Below are 22508 nucleotides of genomic sequence, written 5' to 3' on the forward strand. Positions count from 1 at the left end.
GTTTTCTTGGGGGCGGAGTCAATGTTCGTCAAACTGCTTGACTGGTGGGTACGTTGCATAAGGAGGTATCGACTTATGGGGATAACGCAATATGCTAGATTCAAGGGACCTTCAATTTCATCGAGTAAGGGAAAATATCGAGTTACAGAGCATCAAGAGAGTTCACTGTATTTGGATAACTTATTTTCGATACAGTCCTTTGGATTCCTTTTAAATTTCCGCCATTTCATTATCGAAGCCGTTGTTGTGGTATTCTTTAGCAGCGATTTTTCCCCATGTGAAACATGTGTGTTGCTAGGGAAAGCCGAGGTTAAGAAATTAAGCGACTGTTTTTTGGCATCCGAGTTTTTATGTGTAAACGAACTTGCTCACTCCAGTATCGGTCTTTTCCCGAAGAAAGGACATTTGAATCCACATACTCTAGGTTGACCAGATCATTTAGAGGAAAAACGGAATGTTGTCAAACTACCTTGTGACAGTGTGTGGTTTAAATTCCAAAGAAGTTTTACAAAAAATCGTGAGAAGACAAATGCGAAAAATGCAATAGGGTGGGATTATTAATTTCTCGTGGCAAATCCCTTCCTTTAAATATTTTATTTAAATCCATGCAAATGAATAAATAAATAAATGTCAAATCTAATTAATTTAATTTACAGTCTTTTTTTAAACAAAATTGTTCCCATGTGTTTCCAAAAAGCCAGGATTCGAGGAAATTCGTTATTAATGATTTAAAAAAATTCTACATAGTAAAGGTAGCCTCACACTTCAGAAAAATTTTCCGCTGGATTTTGGTCCTCTGGGAGTGTGTGGGAGTGTAATGTAGATATTCCGTCTGTTCAATCCCATTGCAATAATATGGGAACAAAATCCGTGGACAAGTGCCCGTTGTTGTAATGTTTTAAGACTGGCTTACAGTACGGAGAAATTTGTCCCGAATTTTTGTCCCCATTTATGACATATATTGTCGGGCCGCCACCAAACCGGACCGCGCGATTGAGCACTCGCGCTGCGACGCGAGTCGCGACAATTTGAAATATTTCATTAGTAGTGCGCATCATGCACGCATGGATGTACTATCATGTGCACTAATCAGAAATGAGTTGCGACGTCTGATAACTGCAGATATTTCATTTTATTGAAAACAAATTTTCGATTTTCTACTATACACGGAATACTATATTCAATGGGGCGGGGACTTTCAACAAGATCCCGTAAATCCTGCCACCTTGAAAACACTTGGGATTCAAATTCGCATACAAGCTTTATGATCTGTAACCTAGCATTAAAATACACTAGTACTTCAACGAAAGTTTTTCCCGAGGGTTGAGATTGCGATAAATTCAAATTCGTTCAGTTGTTTAAATCAATTTTCATATTATTTTTGTAGATTATTTTTTCATGTTTTTTTTTTGTCGCAGTAAATGTTTTTAAAATGTTCAGAATTATTCAGAAAGACTGGATGGATGTTTTGAAAAGAAGTAAACTTTTCAACAATATGTGATCAAGGAAGCTTAAAAAATGACCTATTTTGAAAAAATCAAAAAGAATAATGGCTATAATAGCCAAATCAGAAAATAAAAATGTCTGTTCCTCCGCTTCATTCTATTGACGATATGACGTAATTGGCGTGACATGTCTTGATTTTCAGGAAACGCTTGCCTACCAATTTACAACATCTTGCTGTCATCAAATGATGAAAACCTTATTAAATATCAAACAATGTAAACATCATATAATAATCTTTTTAGAGCAACATCACTAACACACCCAAGATAGGTTTAAAAATTAAACATTTTTTTGCTGGGTTTCATCCACTTTCGTTGTATTCTGTATCCTTTGAACGAAATTTTAGAGCTCTGTGAAAAACCGGTTCAAATTTCTAATATTACAACGGGACAGCACTAAAAGGGCTGAAAAACGGAACTGTCCCGTTAAATACGATACTTATGGTCAGCCTACTTACTCAATATTCTCTAAGTCGAAGTAATTTTCCAATACATTTGCACCTCGCTAACTCGATGTTGTCAGCAACGGTTCTCATGCACGATATACACGGTGTCGGGCCGTTTGTCCAAATTCCGTTTGACCTAATGCTCTTTAGCCGAATAGTTGAAAATTAACTTAGATTGTGAGTAATGAGAAGCAAGAAGTTGAAGTGAGAAATTCGAAGTGAAAAGTGCGAAGAGGAAAGTGAGAAGTAGAAAATGAGAAGTATGAAATAAGAAGTGAAAAGTAAGAAGTGAATTAACAATAAAGAAATGATAAGTACTAAGTGAAATGTGAGTAGTGAGTAGTGAGAAATGAGAAGTCAAAAAGGAAAAGTGAGAAAGGAGGATTTCGAAGTGCGAAATGGGAAGTGAGGAGAGGAAAGTGAGAAGTGAGAAGTAAGAAGTTAACTGTAAAAAGTGAGAAATGAGAATTGAAAAGTGAAAAGTAAGAAGTGAGAAATGCGGAGTGAGGAGTGAGAAGTGACAAGTGGGATGTATCTGATTACAAGTGAGATGTGAGCATTGAAAATTGTGAAATTAACCCTTATTCTTTTCAATTTCCTTTTTTTTCTTATTTTTGCTCCCTTCTTCCTTCTTCTTAATTCTTCCTTCACCTATTTCCTTCTTCCCTCTTAATTCTACTTTCTTTCTCTTTGTGTTTCCTTTACCCTTTTTCACACTTCTTCTTTCTTTCTTCTTTGTACTTCCTTGTACTTTGTTCTGCTTTCCTCTGTCTTTCTCCTCCTCTTTTTGAAAGAAGTGAGTAGTGCAAAGTAAGAAGTGGGAAGGGGAAATTGAGAATTGAGAAGTGAACAGTGCTAAGTGAGAAGTGAGAAGAAAATTGAAAAGTGAGAAATGAAAACTGAGAAAAGAGAAATTCGAAGCGAGAAATGAGGAAAAGAAAGCGAGAAGTAAGAAATAAGAAGCACAGAGAACAGACGTTCATCTCCATTCGCGTGCTTGTGTAAAAGATTGTACTGATCATTTTGAAGTATGTCGTTATGCCCCCGTTGCGCGGTGCTATTGTGCTGATAAACCTGATTAAAATTTGCCGTGTTTTACTTTTTAGCGCTAGTGTTCATTCCCTATTGCTCCTCCTCGCTCCTAGGTGGCAGCACTATAATGTTTATGTAGTGTGCGCCAACGCCATCACTTAGTGAGATCGAGTTTTTATGTCGAGCAGACTGTGTTGGCGGCGCTGAGGTGCGATTTAAATCTTTACAAACGTTTTTAACAAAATTTTGTTCGAGCATCCATGTCTGTTCTCTGTGTAAGAAGTATGATGAGTAAGTAAGTAAGTAAGAAGTGAAAAATAAGAAGTGAGAATTGAGAAACGAGAAGTGAAAAGCAGCTATGGGAAAACTCACTCACTCACACGAACCACACCGATTTAAAATCCCAATCTATCAGCGAACGCACGATTGCAAAATGAATGTTACTCAACCCAACACCGAACTAACAAACGAATCATACCTACCGAGTGCCGCCCAGCAGGAATAAGGCGAAACCATAGATAGTGGCATAAAATGGCATAAAATCGAATTTAACCGTTTTCAATATTTGAGCAAACATGCTGCAACAGGCTGCTTGACAGGTCTCCTGCTCGATTGGCTGCTGTTTTTGACGGTTCGATTGGCGGCACATATCTATTCGCGTTTCTCTTATTCAGGCCTCTAGTTTACACTACGTAAACAAGGTGATACTGCCATCTAGTGACAATTCAGAATGAACACCAGCGCTAAAAAGTAAAATACGACAAAATTTCACCAGCATTGTTAGCACACTAGCACCGCGCAACGGGGCCATAACGACATACTTCAAAATTACCAGTACAAAGTTTTACACAGGGGGGGTCTCGTAGCGTAGTTGGCTACACGTTCGCCTTACAAGCGAATGGTCATGGGTTCGATTCCCAGCCCCTCCACCAAACCCTCATCAGTCGCCAGATCCGCAGCCCATACGGTGGCGTATGGGGTACGCGCCTTACCGTCACGGCTGCCTGATGACGACTGACATCTTGTTCTTTTCGGAGGCATTCCTCCAACGTTACCCGGATTAATGGCAACCGAACAATGCAACGATCATTGAATACACGACATGGACAAACGGACACAATGGACACACGATGAGATGGACTGGCAACGACAACAATAATGGTAATGGAAATCTAAAAATAGATTCTGTGTGGATTCTGTAGAGCAGAATACCACAGTAGATCTCGGCACAGTAGCGGTTAAGTAACACAGAGTGCCTAACAAATAAATAAAGGAATAAAAAAAAAAAAAAAAGTTTTACACATCTTCGCGACATAAGATGAACGTCTGTTCTCTGTGGTTGGACTCAGAAGATTGATTCAATTTAGACTCGATGATTCGTTTTGCGGCCTGAACCTTTCTGCTGAATCTTCACTCACCACTCAATTGCGATTTCATTCGTATGCGAACCGAATAGAAACAAATACTCGGATATGCATCATTTGCTATCTGTGGGAAGGATTCGCTGATGAATTTTATCTGTTTATTTTTGGCATGATTCGTTACTAACTGAAGCCATACGACGGACAATCGAAATTGAAAATACTGGAAGGGCTCGTGTACAGTTGTCTAATTTGTGATTGTTTATAGCTTTTTGTTTTTGAGGTGAGTGAAAAATTAACGCTAAATGAACCGATTTTTCCCATACCTGGTGAGAAGTACTAAGTGAGAAGTGAGACGAGAGCAATAAGAAGTGATAGGTTAAAAGTGAGGAGTGAGGAGTGAGGGGTGAGAGGACATAAAAGGGAAACTTCTTACAAACGAGCGTGAGATGATTCGAAGGTGGCGACAGCACTACGAAGAGCACCTGAATGGCGATGTGGCAGACAACGGTGGCGGTATGAGATTTATTATTATTTATTCAGACTAAGGCCGAAGTGGCCTGTGCGGTATGTAAGAGTCTTCTCCATTCGGCTCGGTCCATGGCAACACGTCGCCAGCCACGCAGTCTGCGGAGGGTCCGCAAGTCATCTTCCACCTGATCGATCCACCTTGCCCGCTGCGCACCTCGCCTTCTTGTGCCCGTCGGATCGTTGTCGAGAACCATTTTCACCAGGTTATTGTCCGACATTCTGGCTACGTGCCCGGCCCACCGCAGTCGTCCGATTTTCGCGGTGTGAACGATGGATGGTTCTCCCAACAGCTGATACAACTCGTGGTTCATTCGCCTCCTACATGTACCGTCCGCCATCTGCACCCCACCATAGATGGTACGCAGCACTTTCCTTTCGAAAACTCCGAGTGCGCGTTGGTCCTCCACGAGCATCGTCCAGGTCTCGTGTCCGTAGAGGACTACCGGTCTAATGAGCGTTTTGTAGATGGTCAGTTTGGTACGGCGGGGAACTCTATTCGATCGAAGCGTCTTGCGGAGTCCAAAGTATGCACGATTTCCAGCCACTATACGCCTCCGAATTTCTCTGCTGGTATCATTTTCGGCAGTCACCAGTGAGCCCAAGTACACAAATTCTTCTACCACCTCGATTTCATCACCACCGATGCCAACTCGCGGTGGGTGGCTCACATTGTCTTCTCTTGAACCTCTTCCTATCATGTACTTCGTCTTCGACGTGTTGATGACTAGTCCGATCCGCTTGGCTTCCCTCTTCAGTCTGATGTAGGCTTCCTCCATCTTCTCAAAGTTACGTGCCATAATATCTATGTCGTCGGCGAAGCCAAATAGCTGGACGGACTTATTGAAAATTGTGCCACTCGTGTTAATCCCTGCTCTTCGTATTACCCTTCCAAAGCGATGTTGAATAGCAGACACGAAAGACCATCACCTTGCCGTAACCCTCTGCGGGTTTCGAAGGGACTCGAGAATGCCCCTGAAACTCGAACTACGCACATCACCCGATCCATCGTCGCTTTGATCAACCGTGTCAGTTTATCCGGAAATCCGTTTTCGTGCATTAGCTGCCATAGCTGGTCCCGATCGATTGTATCATATGCGGCTTTGAAGTCGATGAATAGATGATGTGTGGGCACGTTGTATTCGCGGCACTTCTGCAGTACTTGGCGTATGGCGAACACCTGGTCCGTGGTGGAGCGTTCGCCCATAAAACCCGCCTGGTACTGCCCCACGAACTCCCTTGCAATTGGTGCTAGTCGACGGCATAAAATTTGGGAGAGTACCTTGTAGGCGGCGTTCAGCAATGTGATTGCGCGGTAGTTGCTACAATCCAGCTTATCGCCCTTTTTGTAGATGGGACACACGACACCTTCCATCCACTCCTGCGGCAAAACTTCCTCCTCCCAAATCTTGGTAATGACCCAGTGCAGCGCTCTAGTCAGTGCCTCACCACCGTGTTTAAATAGCTCTCCTGGTAGTTGGTCAACCCCAGGGGCTTTGTTGTTCTTCAGCCGGCCAATCTCCTCCTGGATTTCCTGGAGATCCGGGGCCGGTAGAATTATGTCCTGCGCGCGTTCCCCTAGGTCCATCACCATACCGCCATCTTCGTCTGCCACATCGCCATTCAGGTGCTCTTCGTAGTGCTGCTGCCACCTTTGGATCACCTCACGCTCGTTCGTAAGAAGGTTCCCGTTTATGTCCTTGCACATATCAGGCTGTGGCACGTGGCCCTTACGTGAACGGTTTAACTTCTCATAGAAATTTCGTGTGTTACTAGCGCGGTACAGTTGCTCCGTTTCTTCACGGTCTCGATCTTCCTGCTGGCGCTTTTTCCTCCGGAAAATCGAGGTTTGTCTGTTCCGCGCCTGTTTATATCGTGCCTCGTTCGCCCTCGTGCGGTGTTGCAGCAATCTCGCCCATGCTGCATTCTTCTCTTCTACTAACTGCTCACATTCGCCGTCATACCAGTCGTTTCTCCGATCCGGGGGCACCGTGCCAAGTGCAGCGGTTGCGGTGCTACCAATGGCGGATCGAATATATCTCCAGCCATCTTCAAGAGACGCTGCGCCTAGCTGCTCTTCCGTTGGGAGTGCCACTTCCAGCTGCTGCGCGTATTCTTAGGCTAGTCTACCGTCTTGTAGCCGCCCAATATTAAGCCGCGGCGTCCGACTTCGACGCGTGTTGTACACCGTCGAGAGTTTTGAACGCAGGCAAACTGCAACGAGGTAGTGGTCGGATTCAATATTCGCACTGCGGTAAGTGCGGACGTTCGTGATGTCGGAGAAGAATTTACCGTCGATTAGAACGTGGTCGATTTGGTTTTCCGTTTCTTGGTTAGGTGATCTCCATGTGGCCTTGTGGATATTTTTGCGGGGAAAGAAGGTGCTTCGGACTACCATTCCGCGGGAGGCTGCGAAGTTTATGCATCGTTGGCCGTTGTCATTTGATACGGTGTGCAGACTATCCGGTCCGATGACCGGTCTATACATTTCCTCCCTTCTCACCTGCGCGTTCATGTCACCGATGACGATTTTGACGTCCCGCAGTGGGCATCCATCGTATGTCTGCTCCAGCTGTGCGTAGAACGCTTCTTTCTCGTCGTCGGGTCTCCCTTCGTGTGGGCAGTGCACGTTGATGATGCTATAGTTGAAGAAACGGCCTTTAGTCCTCAGCTTGCACATCCTTGCGTTGATTGGCTGCCACCCAATCACGCGTTGGCGCATCTTTCCCAGCACTATGAAGCCGGTTCCCAGCTCGTTGGTGGTGCCACAGCTTTGGTAGAAGGTAGCCGCCCGATGCCCGCTTTTCCACACTTTCTGTCCTGTCCAGCAAATCTCCTGCAGCGCCACGACGTCGAAGTTGCGGGGATGTAATTCATCGTAGATCATCCTGTCGCAACCTGCGAAACCTAGCGACTTGCAGTTCCATGTTCCAAGCTTCCAATCGTGATCCTTTATTCGTCGCCTAGGTCTTTGCCGATTATATCGAGTCGCATTATCTCTTATATTGTTCGTAATTATTGGTTTTCCAGGCGGCTTATTGGGCCTGCGCAAACCTCCTGTCTCGCCGGAGGGCCGTCGTGTCAGGGCTGTTTAGCGTCCCACCTAACACCAGGACTTGGGCTTGTGCGCTTTGAGCGGCACACGATCGCTTTGGCGGAGCCTACTTGTGGATACATGCAGCTTTTTATAGAGGTTTAACAGGGCCCACTGTCAAACCCCACCACATCCTAGGCAAGCGCCACAACTCGCAGATGGCCTGGGGAGGGATCGTCAAGCCCTTGGACAAAGTCCCTGCTGCCCCCCGGCGGTATGAGATAGGCCGGCTGAAAAACAACAACGCCCCTGGAGTTGACCAACTACCAGGAGAGCTGTTTAAACACACTGGCTAGAGCGCCAGAGGATGAGGTTCTACCGCAGGAGTGGATGACAGGTGTTGTGTGTCCCATCTACAAAAATCAATCACATTGCTGAACGCTGCCTACACTCTCCCAAATTTTATGCCGCCGACTAACACCAATTGCAAGACAGTTCGTGGGGAAGTACCAGACGGGATTTATGGGTGAACGCTCCACCACAGACCAGATGTTTGCCGTACGTCAGGTATTGCAGAAATGCTGCGAATACAACGTGCCCACACATAATCTATTTATCGACTTCAAAGCCGCATATGATACAATCCATCGGGACGATCGGTTGATCAAGACGACGAGAAATCGGTTGATGTGCGTAGTTCGAGTTTCAGGGGCATTCTCGAGGCCCTTCGAAACGCGCAGAGGGTTGCGGCAAGGTGCTGGTCTTTCATGTCTGCTATTCAACATCGTTTTGGAGGGAATGATACGAAGGTCAGGGATTGGCACGAGTGGTACAATTTTCAATAAATCCGTCCAGCTATTTGGCATCGCCGACGACATAGATATTATGGTACGTAACTTTAAGAAGATGGAGGAAGCCTACATCAGATTGAAAAGCGAAGCAAAACGGATTGGACTAGTCATCAAAACGTCTTGAAATGAGACTTCCGGGCCTCTTGAAATGAGGCTTCCGGGCCTCTTGAAAGGAGGCTTTCGAGCCTCTTGAAAGGAGGCTTCCGGGCTTCTTGAAAGGAGGCTTCCGGGCCTCTTGAAAGGAGGCTTCCGGGCCTCTTGAAAGGAGGCTTCCGGGCCTCTTGAAAGGAGGCTTCCGGGCCTCTTGAAAGGAGGCTTCCGGGCCTCTTGAAAGGAAGCTTCCAGGCCTCTTGAAAGGAGGCTTTCGAGCCTCTTGATAGTGTAGAGTTGACCCAAGTTTGAATACTGTTTCGGATCACTAGCAAATTAAAACGTTTGACTCAATGCTTAACCGCGATCGATTTATTCTTCCGATCTCCAAGATGGTTACCACTCAACTCATCTAGCCTAGACCAGGCCCGTTTTCTCAACCTAACTGCTGCTCTAGCTAACTCTTTCACTTTGTATGTTGCTCTCTTCTAACTCTACTCTTACGAGGGGCTTTAGGATGGTAATTATGTACTCTACATCCTTCTTCTGGTCTACGGATTAACTGGTAATAACAACGACTTAATGTTTAAAAAAAAATACAGAAAATTACATTGCATATAATCATAATTCAAATCGTGCTGGCATCTTAATGGATCTCTTCGGCCGTTTAGTGGGTGGAGGTTCCTGAAACTCTTTGTTTCGAGTCGTCCTGTCCGCTATCGTCGTACGCATATCAGAATTTCCGATGCCCGGTTGTTTCGGAGAATCGTCCTGATCATCTGAAATCGGTGTAGCCGGTAACTGTGGCAGATCTGTAAAAGTCATGTAGCGGATTTTAGTAGGGTTTTCGTATAAATATATAATTCTGATGTGATACGATCGACACGGTCATACTAATTATCTTGGCCATGGCAATTTGGCCACTTTTTCAAATGAGCTACTGGGCGTCTGTATTTGGTCCCGTCGGCACTCAAGACAATCGCGTCACTTCCGTTTTTCTGTATCACAGAATACTTCTCCAATCGAAATCTAGGTTCCAGTTTTCCCATGTCGTAGTTTTTAATCATGACAGTATCACCAACGGATATTGCTGATTCTTTGGCATGACGTCGTTTGTCCGCATACAATTTTCCCTGCATTTTCTTTATTGTGTCCTTATCACGCGTTTCCTCATCCCGATTCCAATACGGCTCGGTTCTTAGCGAAGGTAGTAGGTCTTTCACAGGCCTTCCAGTGAGAAGTTCCATTGGGGACTTTCCGGTGACAGAATGCGGAGATGTATTGTAAGCATACACATATTCATCAACAGCTTTCCTCCAGTCTTCTTTTAATGATCTGGCAATTCGTAGTGCTCGGAGGATCCCCTGGTTCTGTCTTTCAACTAGCCCATTCATCTGGGGCCAATAAGGTATGGCACGCACGAGTCGGATATTCTTCCTGATACAGTAGTTCGTGAACTCTTCACTCGCAAAAGGAGGTCCATTATCAGTTCGAACTGATTCAGGGTAGGTGTGCTCTCTGAAGATACGTTCTAAGGCCTCAATGGTTTTGGATGCATTAGTGGTTTTCATCTCAATGACAGTCAAAAATCGGCTGTAATAATCAACCACGACCAAAAACGTCGCACATTCCTTTGCTGAGAAAAAATCCAAAGCTAAATCTTGCCACGCTCGATCAGGCATTTCTTTACGAATCATTGGCTCTGGCGGTCCCTGTTGGCTGACTGAAGCACAACCAGCACACTCCTGCACGTGATTCTCAACTCCCCGGTCCATGTACGGCCACCATACTTTCTCTCTTAGATTGCGTTTCATTGTTACTACTCCCGGGTGGCCTCGATGCGCGATATCCAACGCTTTTTGTCGCAGTTTTGAAGGAAGTATGATTCGGTCTTCTCTGACAACAACACCATTTAAAACTCCAAGCTCCCTAGCGAAAGCCTGATAGGCAAACAAGTGCGGAGGCCACTCTTGGGTTTCAATAGCCTGAACAACTTCCTTTAGTTCATCGTCAAGATTGGTTTCTTTTTTAATTTCATCCAGAGTAATAGCCGATAGCTCATCCCCGATCTCGCAAACGTAATGTTCTGAACTTTCATCAAACGGTGCATCTGATTGATGGCATAATCTTGAGAAGATGTCAGAGATATTTTCAGACCCTGGGACATGTACCACTGTAAAATCGTATGGTTGTAGCCGCAGCGCCCACGCCTCGGCACGCGAGCATGCACGCTTTCCCTCTTGGTGTTTTCCGCCAAAAATGTACTCCAGTGTCTTATGGTCCGTGAAAACCGTGAAGTGTATACCAAACAAATACGAATAAAATTTTTCCACTGCCCAAACGACAGCTAATGCTTCGCGCTGTGTTTGTGGATAGACTCTCTCCGTCTTCGTAAGCCCCTTCGATGCAAAACTGATTATTCGTGGTTGGTTCTTGCTGTCTCTCTGCGTTAAAACAGCGCCGAGACCGACTGCAGATGCATCCACGTACAGCTCGGTGAGGTCTTTCGGATCAAAGAAGCCAAGACGGTGTACTGTGCTCGCCAACTCATGACGTAGGTCATCGAACGCTTTTTCCTGATCAGCACCGAAGGATTCTACTTCACCTCGAATAAAACTTCGTAACGCTTCGGTCCTTGAAGAAAGGTGAGGAATAAACTGGCCCACGAAATTTAGAAGCCCTAAAAAACTTCAGACTTCCTCCTTCGACTCTGGCAGCCTGAAGTTTCGGATCGCTGCCACTTTGTCATCTGTAGGACTAATACCATCTCCGCTGATCTTAAAACCAAGTATTTCAAGTTCCTGAACTTCGAACACACACTTATCTTTATTCAGCAGAGCATGGTTCTTTCCAAGGACTGCCAGCACCTTTTGCAGTCGCTCATTATGCTCGGCAAGAGTTGCTCCCCACACAACAACGTCGTCGATGTAAACGATCACACCTTCGATATCAGCAAGCATCTCGCACATTATGCGCTGAAATATCTCCGGTGCGCAATTTATACCGAACATAAGCCGCTTAAAGCGCATTAGACCCTTACTTGTCATAAAAGTAGTTATCTCACGCGATTCCGGGTGTAACTCTACGTGGTAGTAAGCGGAGGTAATATCGAGTTTTGAAAATACAACCGCTCCTTTGAGCTTATTTAGCAGGTTGTCAATGATTGGCAAAGGGTAGTGTTCTCGTTGAATGGCTTGGTTGGGGTAACGCATGTTTATGCACAATCGAATGTCATCAGATCCTTTTGGAACCACTACCATAGGCGAGATCCATTCAGAAGGGCCAAGAACGGGTTCAATAATATCTGCGTCCAACATCTCTTGAAGTTTGCGATTGACCTTATCCTCCATTGCAACAGGAATCCTGAGATATGCCAATTTTCTGGGGGGAACGGTATAGTCAATTGATAATCGTAATTGGACATTGGGAAATTTTGGAAACGCCTCTTTCTTCGTAGCGATGCTGTTCACTTCAAGCCCCACTTTCAGAATTTTAAGGTCTTCCGCGGTTCTCTTACTAAGTAAGCATCTTCGGGCTCCTTGGATGACAAAAAACTCAGCATAATTTTTGGGCTTCGTTTCGTTGATTGAAATCCAAGCTTCAAAAATTGCTAAAACTTGGAGGGGTGCCTCGGAAGCATATGCCGTAAATTGTCGATCGCATTGGAATTTCTTTTTGAAGAGTCTGGCATTACCAGACAGAAGCTTTTCCCATATTTGTTCGGTAACGGTATTGATCATTGCCCCAGAGTCAATTAAAAATTCAACCGGTATATGATCAATTAATCCCACGATGCTTCCATCATTCGTTTTTGCCTAGTTTAACAAATAATTTTAGAATATATGTATTATTAATGGTTAGTTTTATTGGATTGAATTCATATCTAATTCAACAAATATTGTAAAAACATGTATAAAAATTGTCAAATAATGTATATAAAACAACAAATATTTATTCTACCTTTGACGGTCGATTGTCTCCATGACGGCCTGAATATCCCGCTCCGGTATCTGAAGCTCTTTCATCCCGCAACATATTGGTTGTTTCGGACTTCCTCCACGAAAAACGGTTCTTCATTGGGGCGTGCCGGCCTCCGGGACACTTCCTTGCAAAATGGCCCAGATCCCCACACTTATTGCACGTGGCACTCCGAGCAATGCAGTCCTTCGCATCTCGCTGGTGACGCCATGAGCCACATCGGCTACATTCTGTTGGCAACCGATCTTTACCGGTCCACCGACGTCCACCCTTAAACTGTTGTGCCGAATATCCTCCTCTTTGTGGCGTCTTCCTCTCCCATTCCTGTTTAATCAGTGCCGCCGTACTGGATTCGGATCTGAACGGATGCGCCTTTTCCTTTTGCTTTAGCAGCACTTCACGATTAATCGCATAGTTGACCAATTCATCGAAAGACATAGTGCCCTCAAGACCTTTGTCTCTTACCCTTTCGTCTGTGGCACCCATGGTTACCTGCTGCAGTAATTCCTTTTCTTCGCGGTCGCGGAAGTCACAGCAGGCAGCTTGCGACCTTGCGTACGTAATCTCAAAATATAACGATTAAAAGACTCTCCTGTAGCTTGACGGAGCGAACGGAAGACCTCGAGTTCCACTCTCTCGTTTCGCTTCCCCACGAAGAACGCATTCAGACGCTTGACAGCATTATTCTAATTCTAATTCAAAGCCAATTGCATTCTGCCATTCGTAACCAGAACAGTGTATGAAAAGCTGCGAGACAAAAGATCAAACGGACAAAAGGCTCGGAAGCCTCCTTTCAAGAGGCTCGGAAGCCTCCTTTCAAGAGGCTCGGAAGCCTCCTTTCAAGAGGCTCGGAAGCCTCCTTTCAAGAGGCTCGGAAGCCTCCTTTCAAGAGGCACGGAAGCCTCCTTTCAAGAGGCTCAGAAGCCTCCTTTCAAGAGGCTCAGAAGCCTCCTCTCAATAGGCTCGGCAGCCTCCTCTCAAGAGGCTCAGAAGCCTCCTTTCAAGAGGCTCAAGCCTCCTTTCAAGAGGCTCAGGCCTCCTTTCAAGAGGCCCGGAAGCCTCCTTTCAAGAGGCCCGAAAGCCTCCTTTCAAGAGGCTCGGAAGTTTCCTTTCAAGAGGCCCGGAAGTTTCCTTTCAAGAGGGCCAGAAGCCTCCTTTCAAGAGGCCCGGTGTTCCTTTCAAGAGGCCCGGAAGCCTCCTTTCAAGAGGCCCGGAAGCTATTTTTAAAGGGGCTCAGAAGCCATATTCAAAGGGGCTTGGAATTCTTTTTTCAAAAGGCACAGATGCCTCTTTTTAAGTGACTCGAAAGTCGCCTTTTGAGAGGCTTGGAAACCTCCCTTTGAGAGGTTTGGAAAGAAATTTGTTCGCTATGTCCTGCGCTATCTTCCTTGGAACGATGCTGGCGGTAGGTTACGCCTTATGAACACCGATGCCAACTGCTGTGATAAGACACTCTAGAGCATAGAAGATCAATAGCTCAGGCTGTTTTGTTGGCGAAATCGATTCTCCTGAAATGCTTGCTGTTCTTCAAATGTATGCTCCAGAACGAGCACTACGGACAAGAAATTTCCTGTACCTTCCACCACGTGTAGCAAATTATGGGCTGGATGACCCTGGGGTAGCATTGCGCATCTCGATTCGAACGAAATTCTATCGAGTCGAACATGTATGGCATTACGGTTTTCGTTTCGATCTCGAAAATGACTTATCGTTCGAGTATGCTCGAGGAGGTACAAGAATAATACTAAAGACACACTGGTGGTAAAAGGACCATGGTATACCACGGTTATATACCCTAGTACATATTGTACCATGGTTTTCCACGTTGCACCAGCATGGTACAAGGCGACACACCTGTGGTACAACTTGTACCATGGTACGAATACCATCAGTGTGTCATTAGTATAACGAGATGTTTTGGCATTATGGATACTCGATAGCACACTGGAAAATAACTCAAGCCGAATGAATAACGCTCGTCACCTTTATATCTTTAAAATGTTGTTCGAAAGTAATTTTTTGCTGACAGTTTTTAATTATATTTGTTATTATTTCTGTAAGTGAAGTGAATAAATGTTCCATTATTGTATCTTGATAGAAAGAATGTCCAGTATTTTGCGCTTGATAATGGCGGCCTAGTGAGTTGCTTTTTGACATCCAAGAGGTAGAAAATACTGACATGTTTTAATCAATGTAGGCCTCGATTTGTTGAAAATCATTAGTGCTGTCCAATGAGCAGCTCGAAGTAGCTCGAAGTTGTTCCTGTCACGCTCATGCCCGTTTGTTGACAAAAAAGAACGAGCAGGACGGGAACAACTTCGAGCTACTTCGAGCTGCTCATTGGACAGCATTATTGGCACTCATCCGACTGTTCCGAACAAACAAACGTCAAACATTTTCCAACCGATTCTGTTTTGTTTAGAGTTTGTGTAGTTTTCTTTAGATAATAGGTAGGTACATTTCATATAATGTTTTTTTCAGTAATGGGGGAAGCGTATTACATTGCATTGACGAAAGGCAACGAAATGATGAATTACTATCTGTGCATCATTCATTCATGCTGGCTTTCTTAATAGACAAAATATATGTTCTTCACAACTAAAGCCAGAAGAAAACGTTGAAGAAATATTGAGTACTTTGCACTTTATTAGACTCCTGAGCTGAAATTATTTGCTCAGTTACGTTCCCTCAGCTCAATATGAAACGCGTGATTGCTGGGATTTTTCTAGAGTTGTTTTGATCATCTTCGGAATATTCGTCCGTCAAATTTCGTAAAATGCTTGTTGATTTGTTGTTGATGAGGTTTATCAGCCATTTCCGAAAGTAATTCCTATAGGTAGTAAGGAGGAGTATAGGAGGTAAGCCATGATGATTGAAACAACAGCTTTTCTAAGCAAATACCTATTTCACAGTTTTCAAACTATTCTTTGATGAACTCGCTCAGAAATCCCCCTTATATCAACGAGAAATGCAGCAGGTTGTGGAGCTAAATGGGACCCCTGATTGTGGTATTGATTCGATCATTTGTGAGGATGGAGCTGATGGAACAGAGAACAGTTTATTTAAAGCTTACATTAGCTAAACATTTAAAATTAAATAAAACTCTTTAAAAATAATTTGATAAATACATAAAACTTTTTTTAGAACTGAATTTGATTCGGTTTGGTAATTAAAGTGGATACATGTAAGCAATTCTTTGACGTTACTTAATCACCTCAATTCGAATGTGTAGAATTTAATAAAAGTTTAGAATATCTTGTGTCAAGATTCGAAGCACAACACAAAGATTATTGTGGACACGCACAAGATACCTAAAGTTAGTATTGAGAACTGTTGATAGCTAGCGAATTATTACTAACAGTTACAATTTGAAAGCTATCCAAGGAAGGCTCAAAAGGATCTCTGCTTATCTGTCACCAACTGCTCACTCACGATGATAAGCATTTGTGGGATGTCAAATTCTCGAATTGGTATGGCCAACGGTATTTGACAGGTTACTTTGATGAGGAATTATGACCCGCCATCAACAATTTTCGCAGAAGTCTAAAGATTGATAGCATAAGCAATACAACTCTGAACTAAGGAATTGATTAGAATTTCATTATGCGTTCTGTGTTAATAGTCAGCTTTACACTTAACTAGAGAGCGCCAGATCCTACCACCACTATGCAGAGAAATTTTTGTTTGTGATTGATAATGAAAATTTGGCTGAAGTAACTCCCAAAGTTCATACTGTATTTCAATATTTTCATGTAAAAGCATCCGTTGACTATGACTATGGGGTTTCTTAATTGACGATTTGTATTTTAGGAGATAAAGTTGTCATATTACAAATGATACAAATAGTACGGCTCACATACAAGGGATTTTGAGATTCACGTGTATTTCATTCTGTGCACTCGGATATCTCGTGTTGTTTTTTTTGCGGTTCACGATAATTTTTAGATGTACACCAGAGTCTATTATATAGAGTTGCGCAAAGAGGATCTTCTTACACTTATTCTGAATAATCTTCTTGTTTGCATTGCAAACACAATGCAACTTTCATTTTTGATACCGACTAAACTCCCTTGGGCTCCACCATCGTTTCCCCCAGGAACTACCTCCCAGTACAACTTCTGGGGGATGGCAGTACTAAACGTACTTGCGGGAAAGTTTTCTCAAACTCGGCGACGCAATCAATAAAGGTCCCCCCAAACACACGCGACGCGACAGTCGCGACGCGATTCTATCGTAAATCAAACATTGCCTGCAGCTACCCAACGATCGAATCGCGGCGACTAGTTGTCGCCGTCGCAGCGATGAAATCGCTTAGGTCTGGGGAAGCCTTAATAGATTGAGTTAACTTCTTGCCTATGTGCAGACAAGCTTAAGGACCAATTCGAAAGCAAGAAGCGCATTGCTATCAAATAACACTCGATCGGGGGTGATAGTAAGCGAAGTCTTTTGATGCTATGGATAATTATGCAATGCAAACAATTCCAATCAATCGCACAATCAAGGATGACGGACGTGATATTTTTTTTAATTGTGTTACGTTACAGTGTTAACGAATTTCTAGGAATTTGCAAAAATAAATCGTAATTTAAGGAGAATCGCGATAGCTTTTGATTTCTAAATACCACGTTTGCACGGATACAAAGTATATCTAAAAGCAAGGGACAGGAAACAGCGAAAAATAGATTTGCGTCTTTGTTCGTTGATTCACGAGTGAAAAAAAAAATCAAGATGCGTTGATCACTTGTTATTTGACATAACGGCCGCCTGGAACGCTAGATTAGGGTTAGGGCGGCCATATTGTGGCCACTTTTGGACTTCGTAGCAGCAGTCACAGATTCCGGAAAAGAAAAATGATGAATTGGAAGAAATAATCTTACTTTTTTTTTAGTTTGCTCACGATATTGAGAACTCTTCGTTTAGGGGTTTCCAACATAGTCAAAACCGTATGAAGTAAACATCGAAATAAATTGAAAATTCTATATTTTATTGCCTATTATTGGTACAAAAAATAACAAAATAAGTTCGTATATACTTCGACGTGTTTTAACTGAAAGGTCTACAAGAGATCCTCGGCAGTTATTCATTACTAAGTTAGATCCAAATTAAGATAAAGCCATATACATAGGCAGCATGCAAATGATGGTACAATGTGAAACAAATATTGCTTCAAGCGATTCGCCCATTTATCACATTAATTCCAATTCCAGACGGCTTCCATGTCCCGATCGATCTCCGGCTTGTCCAGTCGCACGACAGCACACTTTCGCATACGCTCCTGCAGCGTATAGATCGTATCCTCGTCCACCTTGAAGCAATCCACCACGTGCAATTCCTTCAAGTTTGGGAACGCCTTCGGAATGTCCAACACGGTTTTGTTGGTTATCTGCGAACAACAAAATGGAATAATAAGAGGTTTTAGCTTTGAGAGTGCAGTTGGATTGAGAAGCCGACATATGGTACCCAGCCACTACCACCCACGCTAAATGTCCGCAAATTGGGACACTTGGGGAAGCGAATAAATGCGTTTTCCGATATCGATATGGACCAGCAGCGGAGCTCCAGAAGCTTTGTCAGATTGTTCAAAAGCTGGAACCCTTCGTCTTTGATCTGGAAAAGAGCAAATAGTTTACGTGACATATTCAAAATTTTGCATTGTAGCCCTTACTTGATAGCAATAATCCAGCGCAAGGACTCGCAAGGAAGTCATTGTTTTAGTAATCAGTCGTAGTTGAGCATTTTCAAATGTATGATCGTAGATTTTGAGCATCCAAACATTAGGAACGAATGTTGACATGTGATTGTAGAACCCATTATTTGTTGAGATTCCGTCCAGCATCAAGTGAGTAACCGACGGCAGTTCAATATCCTTCAGAAAATTGTTATCCCTTATCGACCCTTGCAGCTTCAGAACCTTTAATTTTTTCAAAGCAGTAATAGTTTTGAAACTGGCAGCTTTGAGAGACTGTACATTCACACACAGACTAGTCAGGTTTTTCCACCGTCTACAGATGAGATCGAACGTGGCTTCATTCACCGGCCCGGTGAGCGACGCACACTGAATCGCTTCCATCTGCTCGAACACACTGAAAACCTGCCTGAAATCGCTAGGCTGCGGCCACGACACATGCATCCTCTCCAATCCATTCAAACAATTCAAATTGGAGAACCGCCGAAACTGCGAAAATTCCAATAGGACGTGCAAACCCCTCAGCTGGTTCCCATAGGAAGCAATCAAATCGATCGCAGCATCTTCCGCGCCAACCAAATCCAATGAAACCACGCTAGGGAACAATTTGGGAATCACTTCACGCAGTTCACTTTCGAACCCTCGCTGCGTCATTTCCAGTGCCTTGAGCTGCCCGAACGCAGGTAGAACCATGTCGCAATCCTCGTTGCACACACTTCCCTCTACAATGAGCTGCCTCAGATTCGGTGCCTTCAGTAGGAATCTAACTAGAATCGGCGGCGTTACCACGTAGGTGGCCAGCTTCAGCGAATGAAGCTCCTCGCCAAACTTATCGACGACGTCCACCAAAAAGGGCACACTGGATGCTTCGGTCCATTCCAGTGTTAGGTTACGGTAGCAGCGATTGCTCTTCAGAAGGATCTTCCGCTCCTTTGCGTTGAGGTAGTCGACCACATGAAGCACTACGGCCCTCATTGGCCGGTCGGTGAATGCCAGTCGATTCCATTGCTGGGAAACGCGCGATGCTATCTTACGCTCCCGTAGTTTTAGGTAACTGAAGATAAGTATCAACACCTACAAGTGAAATAATATAGTTAATGGAATGTAATTTAATGTAATTTTCACGATTTAAATCCAACTTCTTCAGGCAGATCTCTTATTTTGACCATTGGCTCGGATGACGAAAGTTGTTTTGATTTGCGGTGTGGTGAATTCTGTCTGAGACGAGATTATTTTTATTTGACTTCCGAAGAGCAGAAATTCACCACGCAAAGAAGAAGCAGGATATGTTTGCTGCTACAAAATTAAGGTTAGTACGCAGATCGTAACAAAAGAGGTAGAGAAAAATTGTCAAAAAAGCGAGCTTAGAGTAAAATCAGCAGTGATTCAAATCGTTCGGGGCTGTCAGTTTGAATATGAATCTGAAACATCGAATTTCCCAGCAGCTGTTCTAGATTCAGTTTTTATACCAGTCAACTGTCAAAAAATAAAACTGGTATAACGCTCCGTTCTATTTTCTGCAGATTTGAACCACGATTGAATCACGAGATTCAAATATTTTTCAATTGTTTTGGTGTATGGATGCGTCATTTTATCTACGGATCAATCCACTTTGCAATTCCGGCGCCTTTCTTGGCAGTAACATAATGATTTCAATTAATTGAAAATTTGAAAAACATGAATAGAACACTGCTGGAGAAACCAGCGAGTTTGTTTTATTTTGCTCCAGATGCAAACTAGAATAGTGGTCGAAAATTTAGAATCAAACTGAATCACTCCTGATTTCACCCTTACAAGTGGTGCGATGGTGCATGTCCACAACTTCATGACTGCACTTCTGCGGACCAGTGTGGCAATTCGCGTGCTGCTGCGGCATTTCGATATTACACTATTATCATCAAATAACGATGGGCAGTTTTTATAATGATAGTTTTTTTTATTTTCCGAAGATTTCATCGAATTATAATTGACCGTCAAAATGTTATGATGAATTTATTTAAATGTATTAAGACTTAAAGCTTACGGAAAATGGTTGAATATTACACCAAAATAATAGCTCAGGTACCTTATTTTATTTCTAGGAAAGCTTGTGCATGGTTAACAAACACCTAAATAGTGTTTTAATCTAAAAATAGCCAACTGTTCATTTTACCACCTCTTCCCCTTAATCTCCAAAATCCATTGAAAGACGTTCGAAATCTGACATGATTTTGTGACGGTCCCCATTCCCAATTTTGGATTCTGATTTGATACCCAGTACCAGTAATTGCTTGACGTGTCGTTCCGACGGGTGTAGTTGCTGCAAAAAATCTGTAGCATCCACCAATACTGACGCCACAGAATTTTCTTCAGTCTATAATGCGAATAAATTTATTGCATCGTCTCCTTCCGACACGTGCTTGGGATTCTAATACCGACGGCAGCTTTGTGCCGTTGCCAAGCGATTATGTTTTGCACTTGGAATAAAGTTCATCTCGGAACCGATTTTCAATCACCAACAGAAAGAAACTAAAGTTAGAGTCCCGCGAGGAAATTTCATTTTGTGCCGAAGACACCCAAGTAGTTGCAAACGCCACATTCGTGAATAAATTGAGGGGGTTAGAAGCAGAGCGGTGTAAGTGACATTTTCCTCAAATTTGAGTTGGTCTTAGAGCTTTGCGGCAATATAATGATATACCTAGTTTGTACGTTATTTGTAAAAAATGTGAAAATTCACAGAAAATTTGTATTCTTTTAACTTTTATACGATATGTATTTGACGAAAAAATAATGAAGATTTTTGTACCCGTTTTTCTCAAAACCCAGAATGTCCCTGTCGACAGGTAATTGCTGATGATTTTCACCAGGTAGCTGAGAAGATCGTAACGTTAAGGTTTGTACACTAGGCCATCATGTCATACATTGTCAAATGCCTTCTCGACATCGAATAAGGCCATGGCGGATGTTTTTAGAGACAAACTTGCTCCTTCTGAGTACGTTGGTAACTCGGGTCAGTTGGCGTACGGTTGATCGACCGCGCCGAAAACCAAACTGTTCCTCGATGTTCGGCAGACCGGCTGTATTGTGATGTTCGGCAGACCGGCTGTGAATCGCCGGGGCGATAACTTTTTGGAGAAGAAGGATCCTACCCAGGATTCCGAATGGGGATGACTTTGGCTGACTTTCAGGACGATGGGAAGCAGCTGAGACGGAGACACTGATTAAAGATCAGCGAAAGGCGCTCGAAGAATGGAGCACTCATATGTTTGAGCCAGAGATGCATCCTGAACAGAACATGAGCCAAGAGTGTGCTTTGGTGCTTACTTAGTTTTGAACTCTGAACACAGTTCAGTGTGCACTGGGTTGGTGCGCAAGCAAAACGATCATGGTAACTAAGATTCCTTAGATTTGGAACTATGCAAAAACAAACGAGCATGCTTGATTTCTATCTGTTAGATGCCTACGTGTTCCATTACTATCCCAAAATATGCAGCATGCCGTGGCTTGAATTGGTTTTCCTAGGATACAAGTCAATAAGTTAGGTCAGTGCTCTTGCAGTGTTCAGAAAGTAGAAGCATAAGTACTAGAACGCTAGAATTATTTTGCCAAATTTTGCTTTAATAAGCTTCAATTGGCCATAATTTATGCATCATGTTGTAGTGCATGTTTTGTTTCATCACCAACATCGGTTTGACACTTGTAGTACCGGTACTTTGGCTGCCAGGTCGACAGTTCTCAATGCTCGATTGGCTCACAATTGCCGCTTTCGCATATCTCTCATTATAGGATCCTATACAGTCAAACCTCCATGGGTCGATGTTCTATGACTCGATATCGACTCATGGAAGCAAATTATGCCATACTGAAAAATATTTTCTGGGTTACTGTGATGGTCCCGTTAAAAAGTTTTCCAAAGATTTGCTATTCCTCATCTCGATATTTCCATGAGTCGATGGTCCCTTCAATATCGACTCATGGAGGTTTGACTGTAGGGGCAACCTATTCTCAAAGCACTATA

The 22508-nt window shown here is 43.4% G+C and overlaps 2 protein-coding genes across 3 annotated transcripts; both read right to left on the minus strand.

The window, feature by feature from the left end:
• Window positions 1-9468: 9468 nt before the first annotated feature.
• On the minus strand, window positions 9469-13311 carry LOC134207179 (uncharacterized protein K02A2.6-like). The gene is made up of 4 exons (XM_062682905.1): window positions 13067-13311; window positions 11668-12228; window positions 9836-11481; window positions 9469-9659 (listed from the first exon to the last, which is right to left on the minus strand). The coding sequence occupies exons 1-4, from the start codon at window positions 13309-13311 to the stop codon at window positions 9469-9471; spliced, it is 2643 nt and encodes an 880-aa protein (XP_062538889.1).
• Window positions 13312-17788: 4477 nt separating this feature from the next.
• On the minus strand, window positions 17789-19776 carry LOC134212416 (uncharacterized). 2 transcript variants are annotated; one of them, XM_062690260.1, is made up of 4 exons: window positions 19651-19776; window positions 18491-19585; window positions 18286-18432; window positions 17789-18208 (listed from the first exon to the last, which is right to left on the minus strand). In XM_062690260.1, exons 1-4 carry the CDS (start codon window positions 19678-19680, stop codon window positions 18017-18019), a joined length of 1464 nt encoding a protein of 487 aa, XP_062546244.1. In that variant the 5' UTR covers window positions 19681-19776; the 3' UTR covers window positions 17789-18016. The 2 variants fall into 2 exon arrangements, with proteins under 2 accessions (XP_062546244.1, XP_062546237.1); XM_062690253.1 differs by having other exon boundaries at window positions 18277-18432.
• Window positions 19777-22508: the final 2732 nt, after the last annotated feature.

This window comes from Armigeres subalbatus, chromosome 1 (assembly GCF_024139115.2).
Source record: "Armigeres subalbatus isolate Guangzhou_Male chromosome 1, GZ_Asu_2, whole genome shotgun sequence".
Lineage (NCBI taxonomy): Eukaryota > Metazoa > Arthropoda > Insecta > Diptera > Culicidae > Armigeres > Armigeres subalbatus.

Coding starts and splice junctions, on each gene's coding strand:
- LOC134207179 (XM_062682905.1), bottom strand. CDS start 13,311: ATGGGTGCCACAGACGAAAGGGTAAGAGACAAAGGTCTTGAGGGCACT. Junction 12,229..13,066: donor CGGTGGACCGGTAAAGATCG/GTTGCCAACAGA, acceptor CGTTCCCCCCAG/AAAATTGGCATATCTCAGGA. Junction 11,482..11,667: donor GCTCTGCTGAATAAAGATAA/GTGTGTGTTCGA, acceptor CCTTTCTTCAAG/GACCGAAGCGTTACGAAGTT.
- LOC134212416 (XM_062690253.1), bottom strand. CDS start 19,680: ATGGTCAAAATAAGAGATCTGCCTGAAGAA. Junction 18,433..18,490: donor CGCTGGATTATTGCTATCAA/GTAAGGGCTACA, acceptor GCTCTTTTCCAG/ATCAAAGACGAAGGGTTCCA. Junction 18,209..18,276: donor GTAGTGGCTGGGTACCATAT/GTCGGCTTCTCA, acceptor TGTTGTTCGCAG/ATAACCAACAAAACCGTGTT.